Here is a 19,667-nt window from a genome sequence, read left to right as displayed (position 1 = left end):
AAGGAAAGGGCAGCAGGGTCATGAACCCACTTTGGTTTCTTTCTCATAGTGGTAGTACAAGAGCCTCTGCTTCCTCTGTCACGGACAAACCTGCAGAAGAAAAAAATACATCATTTCTAAAGGCACTACACAAAGGTGTACAGCTATGAAACTGTGGTGGATATAGCGAAGTGGGCAAGAAACCAAACTAGAATGTGTTGAGTCTAAGGAAGATTTTAGAGAAAGGAGAAGGAGTTCAGAAATAGAAAGCAAAGTTTATTAATGAAGTCAGATGGGTTTTAGGAAGAATAAGGAAATAATTTATAGGTAGGGTGAAGGAGGGAAGAGAAGATTGGAGGGAAGTAGGACTCTTGCCAAATAGCAAGACGTGTAAATTGTAGAGGTGAGGCAATTTAATGGAGAAGGTAACTTAGAAGATACACATTCAGTGAGGGGGGGGGAAATCTGGAAAGCATAAGGGCTGAAAGGCATCAGATGTGATGGTGGGAGGCATCAGATGGACAGAGCAGCACATTCAGGACACATTAGGCTGCAAAGGAAAGCTATTGCAGCACAAGTATGTGCAGTTTTGGGTGTACAGTATTGGCTCGTTGTGGGGCAAAAATAGAGTAATTACCTTACCGCTCTTCTGGCAAGATCACACCTCTGGTTCTGTGCTCAGCAGCAGGTGCCGTGTGTGTGAGTGATGCTGAAGACTAGAGGGAGAATTCACAGAAAAATAACAGTTTTAGGAAGCTGAGGAGAGCATGTCTAGCTTTGTTCAGACATTCTCAAAAATACTCGGAGAGAACAAATACGAGTAATGGAGTGACATTATTTTGAATGATAAAAGTGCTTGTGTTTGGAAATAATGGAATAGATATAGTTTTGAAACAAATCATAATAAGGGAATTCAAATAGAAACTTCTGGTATTGCAATTTTTTATGGGGTTTGGGAAGTCTCCTAAGCAGATTTTAAACATGTCTGGGGACAAGTAGTACATGTGCTATGTAGAATGTATAATCTGCATTGATGCAGAAAAGATACGATGGCTACATGGAGCTTTTCCTTCCCTGATATCATTTACCTAATGAGAGGTTTCTCACAGTTCAAGCAGTCATGAATTAGAAAGATGAATCTGCAGTCAAATATTCAGTGAAAGACCTGAAAACAAAACAAAACAAAACAAAAACTAGGAGTGCCTTGATTTTTAAGTACTAAACTTTCAGTGCTTGCAGCTTCATTTTAGATGCATTGAGCTACTCTACTACCCCATGGTTTCAGCAGGACCACTTGGTGCTTAGTGGACTGAAAGGATTAACAGCAATGGTCTTGCATGTAGCTTCAGGTGATAACTTTTGGACACATTGGTGATTAATTTATGATTATTTATAGAGATTTTTACAAGAAAAAGAAAAAAAATCCAGACTCATTAAGATGTTTACTCTCAATAAATAAATAACTCAGATGTAGACAGAATGAAATCATGGAGAACGTTGCCACTTTCATTTGTATAGGCAATACAGATTTACCATCAAGGATTTCTTTTAGTGGCCACTTTTGCATATCTGCTTATTTTACCCTTGTTAAAACAAGCACAGAAATTATTAGTTCTCCTCATTTTTTTCTTCTATTTTTTACTTATTAAAATACAGCATAAAACAAAGCAGCTTTAAGATTCATCTTTCCAGTAATTTAATCCAAGCTATAAAATGCCAGCCAAGCCACCATTTGCTCTGTTCTTTCTAGTTTCCACAAACACTGTCCAGGTATTATGAGGATTGACTGTCAGGCTTATTGCTTTTATAGCTCATTTTGTTCATTAGCATTGCTGTAGTACCCAAGAGCTCTAGTCATGGAACAAAACTCAGCGTGCAAATACACAACATAAAATGGACCTCCTTAGAGTGGTTGTAAGAAAAGCTGAGAGTTTCTCACTATTTCCACTAGCCTAAGAGAGTCAATGGAAAGGACAGTGGCATTTTTTCACAGCCTCTGTGTGTTCCCAAAACCAACATTCAACGTTGAGTCTTCCTACTTCTTGCAGACAGTGTCCAGTCCAGAGCCATATTAGGATGAGATTGCAAGAGGCACACACGCTATTCAGCGCTGGTGTTTCAGCATGGCTAGTAAAGGGACAGAACTGGGGTTTGATTTGTTTGTTTGTCTTTTTTTTCTTTGTCTTCTTCTTTTTTTGTTTTGGTGGGGCAAGGAAGGGAAGGAGGGGGGGAGAGGCATGGCAGGTTGGTGTGAAGTCAAATGTAAATTGATTACCTATCTGCTATCAAAAAGCAAATGCTTATTGGTACAGCTGGGAGAAAAAAAATATGGAAAAAAAAAAAAACATAGATGGGCCTGTGGAAGGATCATAATACCAACATTTCCATCAGAAAAACTGTAATTTGAAGGTTCTCTCAAACATTACCACATTTGTTAGCATGAGATCTGTCTCAGTAAGGACTTGGACTGTAGTACCTTACTAAATTAGGGCAGTTAACATCAGACAGTGACTGCTAAAGCGTCACCTAGGAACATGAAATCTCCTGTGTCAGTGAGGCTAATCCCACATAATCCCAAAACACAAATAAGACTCAGTATATCCGAGGCAACCATTTGATCCTCGAGGTAGACATGTTACATCATGTTTCCCAAATCTGACTAAGGCTTTTTTTCAGTCTTTAAAAAAATGCTCATGTCCTATATTCTCCATACAAACATATTCCTCAGAATATCTTCGTGGAACACGTTCCTGGGGTCTTCCCTGCTGGACCTCCACGTGCTTATACGAGTTTTTACAACTGTATCCTCAGAACAACTGGGGAGAGAGTTGGGTTGTGATGTTATTCCTCTTTATGGATGGGAGAAAGACAGTTGGTGCTGGTCTACAACATTTTGTCAGCACAGATGTTGTTTGCTGTTGCCAGGATCCCTCTTTTTGTTGTGACAGATGTGTGTTCCCATGGCAGAAGGCTGTATTTCTTCAATGCTTTCCTAACAGGCTTTTTCGTTTATAGAGCCCAGGCCTATTGGCCCCACCTTATCCTTGCTCACAGAAAGCAGACATGCGATTGAAGCATTGCCTGGATGAATTACAGGATTTAGGATGTGGCCTGTGCTTTGACAGATGGTTTGGGGTAAAAGCATATATTCTTGCATTATTTCCTAAAGACGTGTCTGCATCTCAGGGTTCCTGTGAGGTTAGTGTTCCACTCACCCCATAGCACTGGTAGTACAAGCTGCTTGCTTAGAGCAAGATCTGTGTTTTTGTATGGTTTTGGAATAACTAGCTGGTTAGTTTTGATTTCCTAGGCCACTGTATTCATTAGACTAGCCTTACACTTAGAAAAATGATGGAATTTCACACGTTATGTTTACAGATCAAAGGTTTATCTTTATACCAAGGTTTGTCACCATTTGTTAAGCCTCCTGTTTTCTTAATGTGACTTATTTGTTTTTCTTGCTGTTCAGAAAGTATGCCAGATAGTTGATTAGCAAATAGCTTTCTCCTACAGCTTGTTTTATATCTTTGCTTAATCGTTCGCACCATCAAGAGCCCTGCAAAAGCCTGGGCTCACAGAGACTTCTCTGCTGCCACCTTTTGTTCTGCTGGCCTCAGGTTAACACAGATGGAGCAAATACTACAGAAGCAGCTTTCTGCTGTGGGGTGGGCTCACCTCTCCCCAGGTGTTCGTTAAGGGTAAAAGCCATGCCATTCATGACAATTAGGAGTGCAAATAATATTATACATTATTATGCAATATATACAAAAACATCCCAGGTTTTTGCCATTGCTTTTCCTTGAGTTATCTGCAATGAATTGGGCGGTTGGTTAGCAATATGCTTTGCTGATACTGAGCACAGTCTTGGTGAGGTCCACCATTTGTTAATTTATGTATTTTATTAGAAATAACATAGATTTATGTATTTTATTAGAAATAACATAGAATCATAGTCATAACTCGACTTAGCCCCCAAGGCTAATGAGTTATTTTAAAGCTGTCTGAAATTAGCGTGTCTATGTCACGTTTTCCTGTGTTTTTTCAAAGTGCCAGGATGCGAAGTTGGAGTCCAGGTAGGAGACTGTCCTGCTTCAGGTGCTGTCACCTGGAGAAATGCCCTTTGAAAGATGCTACCCGGCTGGGCACTCTGCACTGTCTAAAACTCAGACCACTTTGATGAGGCTTAGGATAGGTGCCCCAAATTGCTGTCATTTTTTGAGGGAAAGTTGATATCCATCTATTTAGTGCCTGCGTGCATATATTGTCTTCACACACAAATATATAAATATATGCATGTGTTCAAGTGTATCAGTGGACGTGGGCACGCATACAGTTGCAGCTTTTTGGAGGCATCCTATTCACCCAGCACAGTTGCTGTGGCATATCTGCTTCTGACAGGCAGGTGTTTGTATGTTGAGGCCAAGGATTGTGGTATGCTGGGTGCTTCTTTCAGCTCTGGCAGCAGAGTTGCCAGGTTACCTTGGACCTGTCTTTCTCTCTCTGAGCTCAGTTCCCCCCTTTGATAACATTTTTATTTGTGCTCTGCTTTTCTGTCTGCTGTTAAAATGTGACTGTAGAAAATCTAGTAATTCCTATCATATCGCTTATTTTCCCACTATGTTTATAAGTGGACGGTTAGTCAATAAATCAATCCAAAATTGATCGTAAACACTTACCTTCACTTTGTATTCCTGAGCGCTGGAAGACAGCAAATAGTTAAGCAGTTATTAGTATATCCTAGTATACCAGTATTTTCAAAGACAGCTCAATCACACTCCTGTCTGACTTGTGCTGAGGCTGAATTTGATATCAAATGTGGGATTCCTCTCACCAAACTTTAGGTATGTTCTTGTAAGTCTAGGCTTCCTCCACGGCAGATGTAGAAAGATGAAACCCCTGATAGTACAATTCTTCCCTCCTGTTTGGGGAACAAAACCCTCCATTGTCTCTTGCTGTTGACCGCAGAGGAGCCTGCGTGCCTGGATTACACTGGACTCCTAACTTTTAATGAACTGATGCAGGTGACAGACATCCCATCCCTTCAGTCTGCAGCACAGTTTGAGCACCTAGCAGACTTAGAAACATTTTCTGGGTAAGATAAAGATCTATAAATAACCTTGGATAGAAATATTAACAAAGATTGAGTATCATAAAAATGGTGTTAGATATCTTATAAAGCACTAAACATAATTTAGGGTGGTGTAAGTATCTGTATGAATCAAATACTGGACTGCATAAAGAATCATTAAAGGTTTGATGAAGTAGGATAAGTAATTTGGAGAATGAGGCGAAAAGAATTTTCTGATTTTATCTGTGCCATAAGAAGGTTTCTCCTAATTAAAACGTGATCCGTCGTCTCCACTACTTACAGGAGCTTTCCTAAAAAGAGAAAAAGCCCCCAAAAGGCTAAAGCAACCAGCTTAGAATGGTTCCAGAATTTATTTTCTTTGGAGTAATTCATACGGATCCAAACTTCTGGAAAATTCAGGAATACCCATGTGAAGTTAATGTTTCCTTCTCACCCCCCTCCTTTCCTTGCCTTTCCTAGCAGAATCCCATTTCAAAGGGAGCTGCAGTGCAAAGAGGAGGTGGTGTTTGCCACAGTGCTTTGGAACTGCCTATTTGCAGAATGAGCTTTAAATTCTCCCTTTGACAAGGTTAAGGTTTGAGGTAGTCTGTAGAGTTACAGTGGCATCTTCTAGCATGATCCAAGGAGCTGGTTACAAGTCTCATTGAAATACTTTTTTCAGCAGAACTCACCCTGTGCATTCATTCACTGCTTTGGTAGCAGCAAACAAAGTGATATTTGCTCAGGTAGAATTCCTGTTTCCACTGAAATCAATAGCAAAACATCTACAGGCATCAGTGAAGTAAGCATCTTGAGAATCCTGATATTTTATGCAGCACTTCACTTGTTTAAAGACTCCTCATTTCTTTGTTTGAAATACTCCATCTTTTTTTACTAGGGCTGTAAACGGTATATTGCTTTACTGTTTCCAAAGCTATAGTATCTCTTCCTATTTCCAAGGAAGATATATTTGTCCTTATTAGTCATGGTCCCTTCATGCATTTCTGAAAGAACTGCAGCTGACATCAAGACCCAATGTGATCAAATGGATTAGGCCAGATTTCATGAGGAGTACCAGCAGAGCCTTGTAGGTTCAAGATCAGGCTTATAGCTTCTAATGAAACTTTGGATGTAAAATAAATAAATAAATAAAATAAAAAGAAAAAAAGAAAGAAACAGACCGAAATTCAATTGTTCACCAATAGCAATCAAAATACAATATGCTCAGCCACAGTAAAAAGTCCTTCTACCTTCTGGGAATCTGTTTTACACAAGAAATTATTTCTGAAACCTGGGATTGAGAGGAATGGAAGAAAAATATTCAGGGTAAATCCACTGAATGCACCGGGCAGGCCATTGGGAACTACTAGACATGACAGCTTTCCATTACTGAGAGTTATGTGTATCTGCGTCCCCTCTCACCCCCAGTACCTTTTAATCCCATTCAGTAGTTACAGACAGTTTGGCAGTGATACGGCGATAGCCTGGAAAAATAGTCAGACCTTAAAGCCTTGTGGAATGGGTGTCCCAAATCTGTGTTGTTGCTAATAAGAATGCTGCACCTTGCTGGAGAACCTGCCCAAAATGCTGACTCGGTGGTCTCAGACACGGGACAAGGTCTCACAAGCCCAAGAAGGCTGGAAGAACTCACCTTGGCCTGCTGGCTACACTCCTACTAATTCAGCCCAGCATTTGGTTGGCCTTTCCTGCTGCAAGGACACACTGTTGACCCGTGTTGGAGCTGGGCGTTGGGACCCCCAGGACTTTCTCTGCAAAGCTGCTTTGTAGCAAGTTGCTGCCCAGCCTGTCCTGCTGCATGGGCTTGTTCCATCCCAGGCACGGGACTTTGCAATTGGCTTTGTCGTACTGCTTGAGGTTTATCTTAGCCTGTTTCTTCACGTAGCAGACGTGCTACACTGATGAGTGGTAGCCCCAGGTTGGTGTTGTCTGCAGACCTGCCGAGAGCTCCGAGGAACCACGTGCCAAAGTTGTTCCCTGATACGGATCTTCTCACTGAGAGGTGTTCATGTCTTGTGAGGAGGCACAAGCACAAACAGCTTCACAATATGAGCTTATAAATAACCTAGTGGTGAGAAATAGTTCTCTCCCAAGGGCAGTGCTGTCAGTCTGGTACGGCAGGGTGAAGTTAGTACCACTTTATCATGAGTCCAAATAGAGCAACAGAGGATAATTTCTTAAATCTTACTCTTGTGGCAGTGTTTCAGGGTGAGTCGGATGTAAGTGTATAGATGGAGGTAAGAGGCGGGGGGGGGGGCAATATCTCTATGAGAACTATGTTAGACAGTCTTAAATCATGGAGGTAGGTTTCACACTGAGTATAGGAGAGGAGTTTGTTTTCCCATAGCTGCTCTCCTCTCCATCAGATAATTCCCACTCTGATGTCCAACATGCGTGACTTGTGCAACATGCCCAGACTATTCATTTTAGAGTTATTAGCTTCTCTTTTGTTACCTGTTGCTTTTATGCACCAGATTTTTAACCCCTGGGATGTTGCTGGAACTGCCACATCGTTCCCCTGTTGTATGCTCATGGTGACATTTGTCAGTATTTTGTCCCTTAATGAAAGATCATGGGAGTCCAGTAGCAATTCCCAAATCCCTAAAAACTGATTAGCAATTATTGTTCTCTATGTGCTTAATGGGGAGATTAAGACAGGCCACCAGGTGTTAATGCAATAACACTTCATGGCATGGAAATTGAGCTCTAGCTATTGAATGATGAGAAGAGGGTAAATGCCTGCCCTCAGAGAGAGCAGCAATTATTTTGATGCTTGCATTATATCCCATTTTCCCTAGCAGGTTATGTAGTCTTATTATTTCTGAACTTTTCATTCCCTAATATAGGGGTTTATCTGTGTTTATAGTAGCAGAATTGATCTGTAACTGCAAGATCAGCTCTTGTTAAAGGTATTTTTCTTGCACAATCAGTACGCTGTAAAGCCGCGTTTTCAGTCCGCCCCTTTGTGTCTAACACGGCACATCTGTGTACGGCAACAATGGGAAACGGGGCTAGGCATTGCAGGTCTGACATAAGTGATAGTAAAATAGCTCAGCAGCTTAGCAAATGCTCTTCTGTAGCGAATCGTATCATTCACTTACGCTGTCTTCTTTTCTGTTTCAGGAGGTTGGGAGCATTATTGGAAAGGTCAGGAAATTACTTTCTCTCTTTATTGTCATGTCAAAATATTGTATGTCTGTTCACTTCATTGGCCCGGGCTAACTTTTTTTTATCCTTTTCTTTAACAGAAGGGTGAGACAGTTAAGAAGATGAGGGAGGAGGTAAGACCAGCCTTGATGTCTTGTTTTCTTTCCAGCTCAGGGAACAACTCGGAGTGTACAGAACGACACTGCCATCAAGCGGGCAGCTCGTTTCACATCACCACTCCGTTACAACAGCTCTCATATAAATAAAATGTGCTGGCCTAAGTTAAGCACTGCTGTTAAGGTAGCATCTTTATCACCGCAGCAGTCTGAAGGCTTGCATTCCCGTGGCTATATGCCTCAGGAGCAGCTTGGGCAGCATGATTCAGTGCATCCAAACCATGATATTTCACCACTGTTTCCCATACCACACCAGCATTGCTCCTGCACGCAGCATGGTCTCCTGGTAGAGAGCTCCCAAAATCTGAAACCACGCTTTAGACTGATGCTATGGAAGGTCTAGGGGTGGACAACCTTCAGCAGAACTGGAGCCAAAGCATCCCTCTGTCTTGTCTTGGCACAGACTGAACTTTTCCTAGTTTTGCAGCTGTCAGTAGGCTGTGGACACGTAGATCTGCATGCACACAAGCCACTCACATCCTTTGAAAAGGTTGTAAACAAAAAGAGGCTAACTAACACAGGGCACTGCATAAACTTCAGTCTCCCTAGGTGTTTGGATGCTTCTTTCCCTTCCTCAAAGCAAGGTGCGGTGTCTTTAGAGGATTATACCTAGCTCCAAGGCAAAGGTTGTGGATCCACACTTGTCTTGTGAGTCAGCACATCTAACCTGCAGGTTCCTGTAACTTCCCTTCTTTGAATCATTGGCTAAAAGCATAAGTCAAAAGAAAAATCCTACTGTTTGAAACTTCAGGAGTGCAAAGTGTACACAGAGTGCCTCAAGAAAAATTGATTTGGTTCTGGGTTCTCTGCTGTACTTTATTATGTCAGCTGCTTTGTTGTTTTGTACACTGAGAGAAGGTCTCTGGCAGGAAAATCTCCATATACTTGCAGTGAATAAAAATACTGAGATACATCTTCAAATATGCACAACAGGGAGTTCATTTTCAGGCTGACTGAATACAAAGCTCCTTTTTTGATAAGAGATTTCATCCATGTTTTCATGTATAAGTACAATTGGACGTAAGAAAAAAAAAATGCTTCCAATGTACTAGGTAACGGTATATTGGCAGTTACAGATGGGAGTTGATTAAATGCATTGTAGTTTAATGAATAATTGTGATCACAGACAGATATCTTTAGATATAAATTGTTCTCACAAAGGGGAAGCTATCATTAGAAAAAGTGCTCCTGAATTCTGGGTCAAACATCTTAGCGAAGAGTTATAGTTCCTGGTTAGTTTTTCAAGGTAAATGTCGAATATTCATCTTCCATTCCTGAAAAACTGTCACTTACATGCAGACACAAGAGGCATAGTTTCTTTGTTCATTTTTTAAAAAGGAATTACGTGCCTCTTTACTACCAACAAAGGACTAATCAGCTATGTCTTTAAGTGGTGATAACTGAGTCCTTCTTTAAATGACTAATTTCTTCAATGCTTCTTAAAAGATGAAGCATCATTTTATTTTAACTTTCCTGACAGATGTGGTATGTTGCAAGTCATATTTGTGGAACAAAATGCAACATTACCTTGCTCTGTCATCAGAGAAACATCACAGAAAAAATGAGTCTGAAGAAAAGCACAAAGCCTACCAATCTGTGCCTGAAGTCATTAACTGCCTTCACAAATTTTGGAGATTGCCACATCACCTTTTAATTGCCTGGCCAGGCTCCTCTCAGGCCCACTGCAGAGCAGCATCCCCAGGAACCAAGAGTGAGTCCCACAACCAAATGCTGCTGCCAGTTTGAACCAGCCCTGGGCTCGATCTCCTTCCTGATTGAACACTGGTGTTTGATTAGAGCAATTCCCACTTAGGTTCAGCTGTCAGAAAAAGTGACTGCTGCCCTTTCTTATCTCTGAACATTGAGTATATCTGCCAGCAGAGTCTGTGACAGCAAGATTTTTCTATTAGTAGTTTCTAGTGGGTTTTTAGGTTTTTTGTTTGTTTGTTTTGTGTTTGTTTGTGTGTTTGTTTTTTTTTTCTTGTTGTGTTTGGTTGCTGTCACATGGGAAAATAAGCTATCTTTCTGTTCAGCAGCAGTATATACATGAGAAAAGGCTCAGACACACAGTGTATCAACTGATTTGTGGTAACTTTGAAGGCAAAGGTCCAAATTAACTTAGATTATCTCATATTTGCTAGAGGCCAGCATCCTCGAGAAGATCAGTGCCTGTGGATCAGCTGAGGCTCTATTGACATCTTAGGCTGCACTAACACATTTCCATGGCTGAAACCTCAGAGGAAGCATAGGGTTGATCTTTCCTGAACTGGATTTGATTATTATCTATGCTAAGATCCTGTTAAATATATTTACAACTGATACAGGGGTTTTTTGCTGCACTGCCATAGTGACATAAAGGGGAATAGGTATGCCTGAGAGTCATGTTCATTTGTCTCCAAGATGCAGTTTTCTAATTTCTTCCAAGTCTCCTTACTTTCAGAAGATAACATTGTAAATGTTGTGTATCCTACCAATATTAAAAGGATTTTTTTCTGTATATTAATTGACTGAATTCATATGACATACACTTATAAGGAACCTTCGACATATTCCAAAGCAATGCCCCAGATAGACAGATCAAGCACTGTATTTGGGTCCAAACCTCTAAGAAACTGATGTTCCCTGAAGGAAACAAGTTTGCCTGAAATTCTGCACCTCCAGAACTCTTTAAGGTTAAACCTGCGAGGCAGAAAAGACTTGATAATGTAATTATTTGTAACTTTGAGCTACGGAGGTGCTATTTGCATACTGTGATGAAAGCTGGATAAGTGTTTACCAAGACAGAACCTGGCTTCCCGCAGTTAGATGAATTTTTGGAGTGCGATCAGTTTATGCTGAAATTATATGATGTTGGGGCTGCAATCATAGGGGAGTGAATTAGATGCCTCAAGATGTTTCTTCCCAAACGCTATCCCCTAATCCTGCTTTCTTTGCTCCCTGGGAAGTATAAATTTGAAAAATATTTGTTCTTTTTGACAGAGTGGAGCTCGAATCAATATTTCAGAAGGCTCCTGTCCAGAAAGAATTGTGACAATAACAGGCCCAACAGACGCAATTTTTAAAGCTTTTTCTATGATTGCACTAAAATTTGAAGAGGTAAGCAAATAAAATACATTTTTCTCTCTTCAGGTTGAAATACAAACACTGTTTGAATTTTCTCATGTTTGCTTTAATGTTAAATATGATTTGTTTAATGTTCTATTTAATAGCAATGAAAGTGGTTGTATTTTTATAAATGCTTTTGGCAGTAACACTGAAGAAAAATAATGGGTCAATTTACAAGCTGTTTGATCATTTCTTTTGCTTTTTGGAGGCTTCAGGGAAAAGCAATTGCTTCTAGTAATGTGCACTAATGGTAAGAAAAACGTCTTGGAAAATTTCTGGTCCCATTGTGGGTTCAATTTGAAAAGAATAATTGCCCGACTTTTAGCTCTGTTTTTATATGATTCCATTTGATATTGATGTAAATTTTATATATGTTGAAATTAATATATAATTCATTCAACTAGAAAAACATATTTTATAAACCTGTGTAATTACTAATTACCATATTTAAAGATTGGCTTTTTAAAATAAATTGAAATAAAGGCACTAATAGTAAGTGAGGCAAGAGAGTGCTCAATTTACTGTAGAATTACCACTCAGTGCAGATATGTACCTGAAGTGCTCAGATCTCCTTGTGTTTCATGGACCAACTGCAATTAGATATGATCACCACTTCAATGGGAAACCTCAGAGAAAAGGCATCAGACTACCAACCAGGAATCTGGTCCCTTAGGAGAGGACTTAACTCCCCTCTTCTTTTGTAAATCAGTCATCCAGGTGTCTCTCCTGTACTCCATGGACTAACAGAGGCTCCTGCAGAAGGCAATTCACCTTCTCCTTAAGAAATTGCCTACAGAGACATGGTTTAAAGCAATTGCAAGAGGAGAAAGGGGCTGTCTCTCTCCACTGATGACTGAATTAATGGGATTTGAATCCCTTTCTTAAGAGCACATTTTTCTTGATGTTAGTGGAGTTGATCTCCTCACTTCCCCATAGCTCTGGCAGATGCTAGCACTGATGGGAAACGTCAGTGCATGGTTTTATTTATTTATTTATGGTGATTTTTCACATTTAGAGTAACAGGATTAGAAGAGAGTTTGTGGGTCATTGGATCATGAAATCACAGAACCATAGAATGGTTTGGTAGGAAGGGACCTTAATGATCACCCAATTCCAACCCCCTGCCATGGGCAGGGACACCTCCCAACAGATTTTGGGGTTGACCAAAGCCCCATCCAGCCTGGCTTTGAACACCTCCAGGGATGGGGCATCCACAGCTTCTCTGGGCAGCCTGGTCCAGTGCCTCACCACCCTGCAGTTTTCTGCTAGCGTAAGCAGTATGTTTTGCAATCTCCTTCATGGCATAATCAAAAAATGGTTAGATTTTTTTTTTCTAGTGTCTGATATTGGATCCACAACCTCAGTTCTCTGATATTTGACCACCTTCTTCCCACTCGTCACCAAACTCTATTCACCAGCAGCTTTTACAGCTTTGTTCCTGTGCCAGCACTGGCTGATAAAGCTGGCCTTTCCAACCCTGAGGATTCCTCTTAGACACATTTTTATAAAAGAGTTTTATCCCCTCACACCTTCACTTTTTCTAGAATAAATGAGTGAGGCTCAGTCTTTCATTCAATGCATTTTCCACCCCCCTCACCATTCAAGTAGACCCTTCCATTTAAGCTAAACACATGTGTTAATTGCAGACAGGTTGCAAATGAAGTTCCACGGGGGCTTATTTAATGACACTAACAGTCCTCTGTCCTGGCTGTTACGCTAACACAACCCTATCACTGCTCGAAATGCCTCACCTCCTACTAGTGTAACATTTTGCACATAACCATGCTGTGGCTGGCGGGTGTAGCCAGCTCTTCCCCAAGTGTTTACAGTGGGAACCACTTAGGTCTCGTCAGACCATCTCATTACAGCCTAGATGAACAGCCCTTACTTTTTATTCTGGAAATGTTAATACCATTTATATTCCCCCAGTCCTTCATGGTTATTCAGATCTTCCTGTGCAGTATTGCAGTCTTTCAGTGTGTTGATAAAGTAGAATCATAGAATCATAGAATCATAGAATATCCTGAGTTGGAAGGGACCCTTAAGGACCATCAAGTCCAACTCTTGACACTGCACAGGTCTATCCAAAAGTTCAGACCATGTGACTAAGTGCACAGTCCAATCTCTTCTTAAATTCAGTCAGGCTCGGTGCAGTGACCACTTCCCTGGGGAGCCTGTTCCTTGCTTTTGTGGCATGGTACATTTAATAATGCTATTTCTTTTCCTGACCGACTTTTAATGAGATAATGCTGGTTTTGAAGTCGATTCTTGCAGAACTGCACAAGTAATTATCTACAGTCCAATTTTAAAAACACCTGTTCTCATCTCCTTCACAGCTTCATCACCTTGCCCATCTCATACCAATCCCTGTTCTTTCTAGCTTGAGACTGTTTTGTGTACAGCACCATACCAACCCACTGCAATCCGGAGAGAGCAGCCTCTCTGCATGAAGAACATGTTCTGCTTAGGACCTTATCCTGCAAAATGCTGTGGGACTCTTTAACATAGCTAATCCCTGCCAGTTCCCATCAAAATGAGAGCCCAATAGAAATAACGCTGCATTTCTCATAAAAACATTGAACACTGCACAACATCAGATCCGCATCCCAACCACCCCCAAAAAACACTGTGGTATTTTTGAATGTGCTGTAGCTAGCAATAAGGCAAAGAAATGTGAGTTTATGCATATTTGCCCTCATAGATATTAGAGGGTAATATGGACTCACACCATTGATTTTAACAAAAAGGTTTTGGCACTTACTGTAGATTTCATGCATCGTATATATTCTGAAGTATCTGTATTTAGTTTCAACATAATTGGCTTCCAGTGTATTTAAAAGAACAGTGGTAAAGAAAAATGTCTCATATAATCAGTTAGGTTTCCTATAATTATTCTTGTCAATACAATGAGGTAACTGTAGTACTTTGGAGTTAAAATGAAATACTGCTTCAGAAATTACAAATGAGCTAGCTACCAACTATTATTTCTCATGCATACCTTTTTCTTAGAGATTTCTTTAGCCATTTAAAAAGTAGAAAATCCCACAACAGTATGTCATTCTTGCTATAAAATATTCTTTCCATTATGCTAAGAAATCTGAATATTTCTTTTTACACATAAATAATTTTTTAGCCCTTTTGTGGTTGAAGGACAGCTCTTGTAGCAGCTTAATCTAAATATGAAGCTCTTCCTTATCAGTGCAACTGAAAACCATCAGGGTGGTTACCAGCTATGTCTGTGCAGTCTGCACAGTATCCTTTTCCCAGTGTCCACAGCCTCAGCCTGTCAACACAGCCAGAAAAATTTATAAATTAGAGCATTTCTGCTCTTCATGCTAGCTGTCATCACTAGGCTCTGTATATCTCTTCTGGTGCAGTAAGAAGCACGTCTGGGTTTGGTTTGGTTTTATTTTGTTCTTCTACTTTCAGCACGAAGTCCTTGAACCCTTAATTTCAACCCTACAGACAGAATGGTGGTGATAAGCAGGTCTAGGAAGACATGGGAGCTCCATAACACTTTCCTAATGTTAGCAAAAATCTCAAAATATGGCTAGAGAAAAAAAAAAAAAAGATATGGAGGAGGGTTCTCTGTGTTGTTCCTCTGCAGCCATTTATCACTCTGCTTTGTCAACCTCCCCAGCTAAAAGTTGGTTTTCTAGCAACCTGATGAATTTAGGGGCTAAGTAGGTAATCACATAAACCATTAAGGTGTTCACTTCCTCATGCAGAGGAAGAAGAGAATTGTTTAAAAATGACACTAACCCAGACAGACCACTGGAGTTGCAAGAGGAGACACTGTAGAGCAGTGATTTCCAGATTGGAGGCTGAGACCCAAGAAATGCAACTACTACGTTCATTGGTGAGTGGAGCAGCTCTGGACTGGGGTGTAAATCTGTATAATCCACTGCAAACCATATACAGTAGCTAAGTGCTGGAATAATTAACAGGCAGAGCTGGGTGTTCAGACCTTCACCAAACAAATTAGAAAAGGGTCGGTGGAATCCTTGCTCATTTGTGAATGTTTATGAAGAATTTGCTTAGCTCTAGGAAGAAAAAGGGGAGAAAGGGAAGGTGATAAAACATCAACTTGCTGCTACACCTGTGGCAAATCTTGTGATGGTCATTTCCAAGTAAGAAGCCACCTCATGGACTTGTTTTGCTGACTGAAAACTGGCAGGTTTACCATAAGGGGAGGGAAGAAAGATGCGGAGAGACTTTACCAGGGAATATAGAGACAGGACAAGGGGTAATGGTTTTAGATTAGGCATAAGGAAGAAATTCTTTATTCAGAGGGTGGTGAGGCACTGGCACAGGCTGCCCAGAGAAGCTGTGGATGCCCCATCCCTGGAGGTGCTCAAGGCCAGGCTGGATGGGGCTTTGGTCAACCCCAAAATCTGTTGGGAGGTGTCCCTGTCCATGGCAGGGGGTTGGAACTGGGTGATCTTTAAGTTCTCTTACAATCCAAACCATTCTGTGATTCTATTATATAGAAACCCGTAAAGAAGAATTATGAAACTCTTTTTTTCTTTCTTTCCTGGTTGTTTGTTATATCACTGAGCTGCCAGGTTTGCTTGCCTTGAGGAGCTCAGGCACTGTGACTATGGGTCATGTTACCTGCCCTGGAGCTGGGGACAGCAGAATGTAGGGCTGTGAAGCACTGGGACGTGTCTCTCCTAGCACTCCCAGGCTCTCACTTAGCTCATCCTGGCTGAGGAGCAGATGAGGAAAGCGGGCAAAAAGCCATGCAGGGTCCAACTCCAGTGTCTTACAGACAGATGGAGTGCCCCAGAAAGTCAGAGGTTAAAGAAGCAGGAGAAACAGCTTGAAAGAAAGCTGTTCTGTGAGAATATTTCCAGCCAACCCTCCCTTGGGAACCTGCAGCTCTGGAGAGGTTATTTTTGTTCTTTCATCTTTTGTTGTGTTTTCAAGCTGGAGTGATGCTTTTATGAGCTTGTCACTGAAACTCCATGTTTAGGTTTGGCTCCTTTCAAATGATGAGGAGAAAATAAAGATCACAGCAACCTTCAGTGAACTATGTTTGTGAAGTGCTTTTGAAGGCACTAAGCTCAGTGAATGCTTCAAGGCCAGGCCAGTTATGATACGGATATGGGAGACATTATCGGAGTCGTGCTGGGTGGCTTTGAAGTGAGTTATTTGCCTACATCTGGATGATTGTGTGCCACCGCTTGGCATGAACATGATCTAGTGAGATGGTATCTTCCAGCTGAAAAAATGGCACGACTTGCACTTTATTTCAGATACATGGGTGCTGCAAAATTCTGCTATCCTTCTTGCTTTATTTCGGATTGCAATCTCTCACTGACACTGGCACTAAATGAAATGTGAGTTACTGGCTGGCAGAGAAATGATCAGATCGCTGTCTTATGGCATGCAGCCATGCCTCATTGTGTTCAAGATTTTTTCATTTCTTCCAAGCTAAGCAAGGTTGTAGAGAGCCGGTTCTTAGACAGCAGAATGCCACCTCCACAAACACAGAGGTGCTGCAGGGAGCGGTGCTGGTGTTACAGAGCTGAGCTCCTGCACCACGTCAACAAGGTCTGCAGAGTTGTTTAATTTTTTTTTATTTTTATTTTTTTAAGTTGGGGTCCTGATCACACAGTATAGGCATTTATTTATTTATTTGTAAAAGTGGTAGTCTTGGTAAATGAGGATATAAGGTGTCCTTATAGCAAAATATAAGCGAAATATATTTAAAACAGCGTATACCTTGTGACAAGTAGTGTATTAAAATGCTCTTGAAAATGTGCAGTGTAGTCTCACTGGGTAAAAAGATACACGAACACAGGTTAAAATACCTGGATACAGGTAACTGCTATTGCTTCTGCTCTGGTTACAAAGCTGTGAAGAAAAAGATTTTTAAAATTGTGCAGGGCTACAAGTATACAGGTCTGCTACAAAACAGAAATTAAACCTGTGCACAGCAAAATATTTATCGAAATAGCCCGATTTTATTTGCTTCAGATTATTCAGATTCTTTGTCATCCCCTTTATAACCTTTCTTCTTTGTGTCAAACCTGACAAGAAGATGCATGAAATGTAAAGGCATGTAATATAGTAGAAATGTGCTACTTGAGATGGTGGAAAATGAGATAAAATCAGAATCTGGGGGCTCATGAACTCAAAAACTTGCTTGTTTTCTCCATCTGCTTCAGCTGGTCTAATGGCAGATGCCACCTCCTCCTCCCAGCCTTGTCACAGACACTATTCTCTGGTCCCACAGCTCGGACCTGCAACACCAGAGAGCAAAAGCCTTCCTCCTCTGCCACAAGCTTCTTTTGCAGTGTGTGCTTGTGGCATATCATCTGCAGAGCCGGTGGCTTTACCTGCAGCAAAGACGAGCCGTGATTATTTGCACCCTCCCCAGGTCTTCAAGAACAGCTCAGGCATTTGCTGTGAGCCCTTTAATGCTTAAGAGGAATGACAAATCCTCAGCTAATTCATATTGACGTTGCTATTACAGGACATAAATGCTTCAATGACAAACAGCACAGTGACAAGCAAACCACCTGTAACACTGCGGCTTGTCGTCCCAGCAAGTCAGTGCGGATCCCTTATAGGAAAAGGAGGCTCCAAAATCAAAGAAATCAGGGAGGTAAGTCTTGGGGTGTCTGTCGGGGACATGAGCTAGCTCAGTGTCCTTCCACTGTGATTTGCCGATGAAAAATTCTGTGACCAAAATTATGTGACCAGCATTTTGCCATTAAATTTTTATGGTAGCCATGGAAAGAGAGGTGATCACCAAAGGCAGTCAGGGCCCTATCTTGACTTTCAAGCATTTGCTGAGTGAAAAGCTTCCGAAAACGTGTTCTAGGGGAAGCAGGTGCCCAAACCCACTGTGCCCCTGTACCCTCCTTGAAGCTAAAGACAGTGTGTGAAATAAAGAAACACGTTTATAATGTATTCATTGTGGCACTCCAAAAGCAGGTCACACACAGCCTGGAAGGGGAAAATAAACAACTGAAAAAAGAACCACACACAATTTAGCAAAGCAACACCCTAGCGGCACAAAAGGCACATCAAGCATCCTTGTGGGTACAGCCCCTGGCCAGCAACGCACAGAGGGTGCTGAGGGAGCACTGCAGCCATTTCCAAACCAGTTCCAACCTTTGCAACCAGGGAAAGGCCCAGGTAGTGCTGGAGAGTGCAGGTCAGGAGATCAAATGCTTGATCTACTCTAAAAAATGTGTATTTTCATACTAATTTCTGTTTTCTCCCTAATAAACCTCTTCCATGGGTAACCTGAACTTATCTATGCTAAGCCCACACTGACTTTTTTTAATTGAGACTTTACTTAAAGGTATTCATTCAACACACTGTGCTAGCAGCCACTTTTTTCTCTAATCAGAAAATGCAAAAATGATCATACAATGTCAGTTTTAACTGTTCCTTCTATAGCTACAACAATATAGCACATGCCAAGGTGAGGAGCTGATGTTTTTAACTAGTCAAACAAGAAAAGTAGGTGCATGCTACATTTATGTAAAGAAAACCTGAATAATACATTTCAGATTTTTTTTTTTTTTTTTTTTTTTTACTCTGGAGAAAATAACAGCACTCCTACATTTGTATTCATCCCAATATAGGATAAAGCGTTGAATAGCAGGATAAAGCGCTGATCATTTTTTTTTTGTTATTGGAGTATGTCAAAACAAAGGATTTTGACAGGCTTTACCAAAGTGAAACTTCCTTTTTTATCTAAAATGTTGATTCAAGACAGTAGGTTTCACTGTACTTCTGTTTCATTTCAGACGTGAAAAAAAAAGTTATTGGGCCTTTTTCTATAAGAAAATTTGATCAAATGTTGTAAAGGAGTGGAAAATTCTTTGATCAAATTCATGTGTCTTGAATGTGCTCCAAAATGGGCCTGTGTGGTAGTCAGGGAAGGAGAGGTGACCATAGAGGACAGGCTGGCGTCTTATTCCATTGACTTCCAAATTCTTCCAGGTTCTTTTATTTGGATTCAAATTTGGTTGCCCCAGGACTTTGCTGAAAAAGTTCCTTCTGAAGACGTATCTTCACCATTCAGGATTTGGCCTCTGCTGGAAGGGGCTTTTCTCTCCTGTGTGCACTGCTTCCATCAGCTGGCAGAGCAGCCAAAGGCTGCTGCAGGGTTTTTGCTGCCAAGCAAACAACATGTTGTTTCTCCGTGTGCC

The 19,667-nt window shown here is 41.0% G+C and overlaps 1 protein-coding gene across 24 annotated transcripts in view; it reads left to right on the top strand.

The window, feature by feature from the left end:
• LOC101789676 (poly(rC)-binding protein 3) overlaps window positions 1–19,667 on the top strand; it is a 513,140-nt gene that overhangs the window by 456,436 nt on the left and 37,037 nt on the right. For all 24 annotated transcript variants that reach the window (XM_072034889.1, XM_072034885.1, XM_072034890.1 and 21 more), the window contains 4 exons: window positions 8,189–8,212; window positions 8,314–8,346; window positions 11,368–11,484; window positions 17,975–18,106. In XM_072034889.1, the coding sequence (XP_071890990.1) occupies window positions 8,189–8,212; window positions 8,314–8,346; window positions 11,368–11,484; window positions 17,975–18,106 (306 nt within the window). The remainder of the gene's footprint in view (window positions 1–8,188; window positions 8,213–8,313; window positions 8,347–11,367; window positions 11,485–17,974; window positions 18,107–19,667) is intronic.

This window comes from Anas platyrhynchos, chromosome 2, assembly GCF_047663525.1.
Source record: "Anas platyrhynchos isolate ZD024472 breed Pekin duck chromosome 2, IASCAAS_PekinDuck_T2T, whole genome shotgun sequence".
Taxonomy (NCBI): domain Eukaryota; kingdom Metazoa; phylum Chordata; class Aves; order Anseriformes; family Anatidae; genus Anas; species Anas platyrhynchos.
Note: the sequence above shows the minus strand (reverse complement) of the source record. Positions and strands in the feature narration are given on the sequence as shown.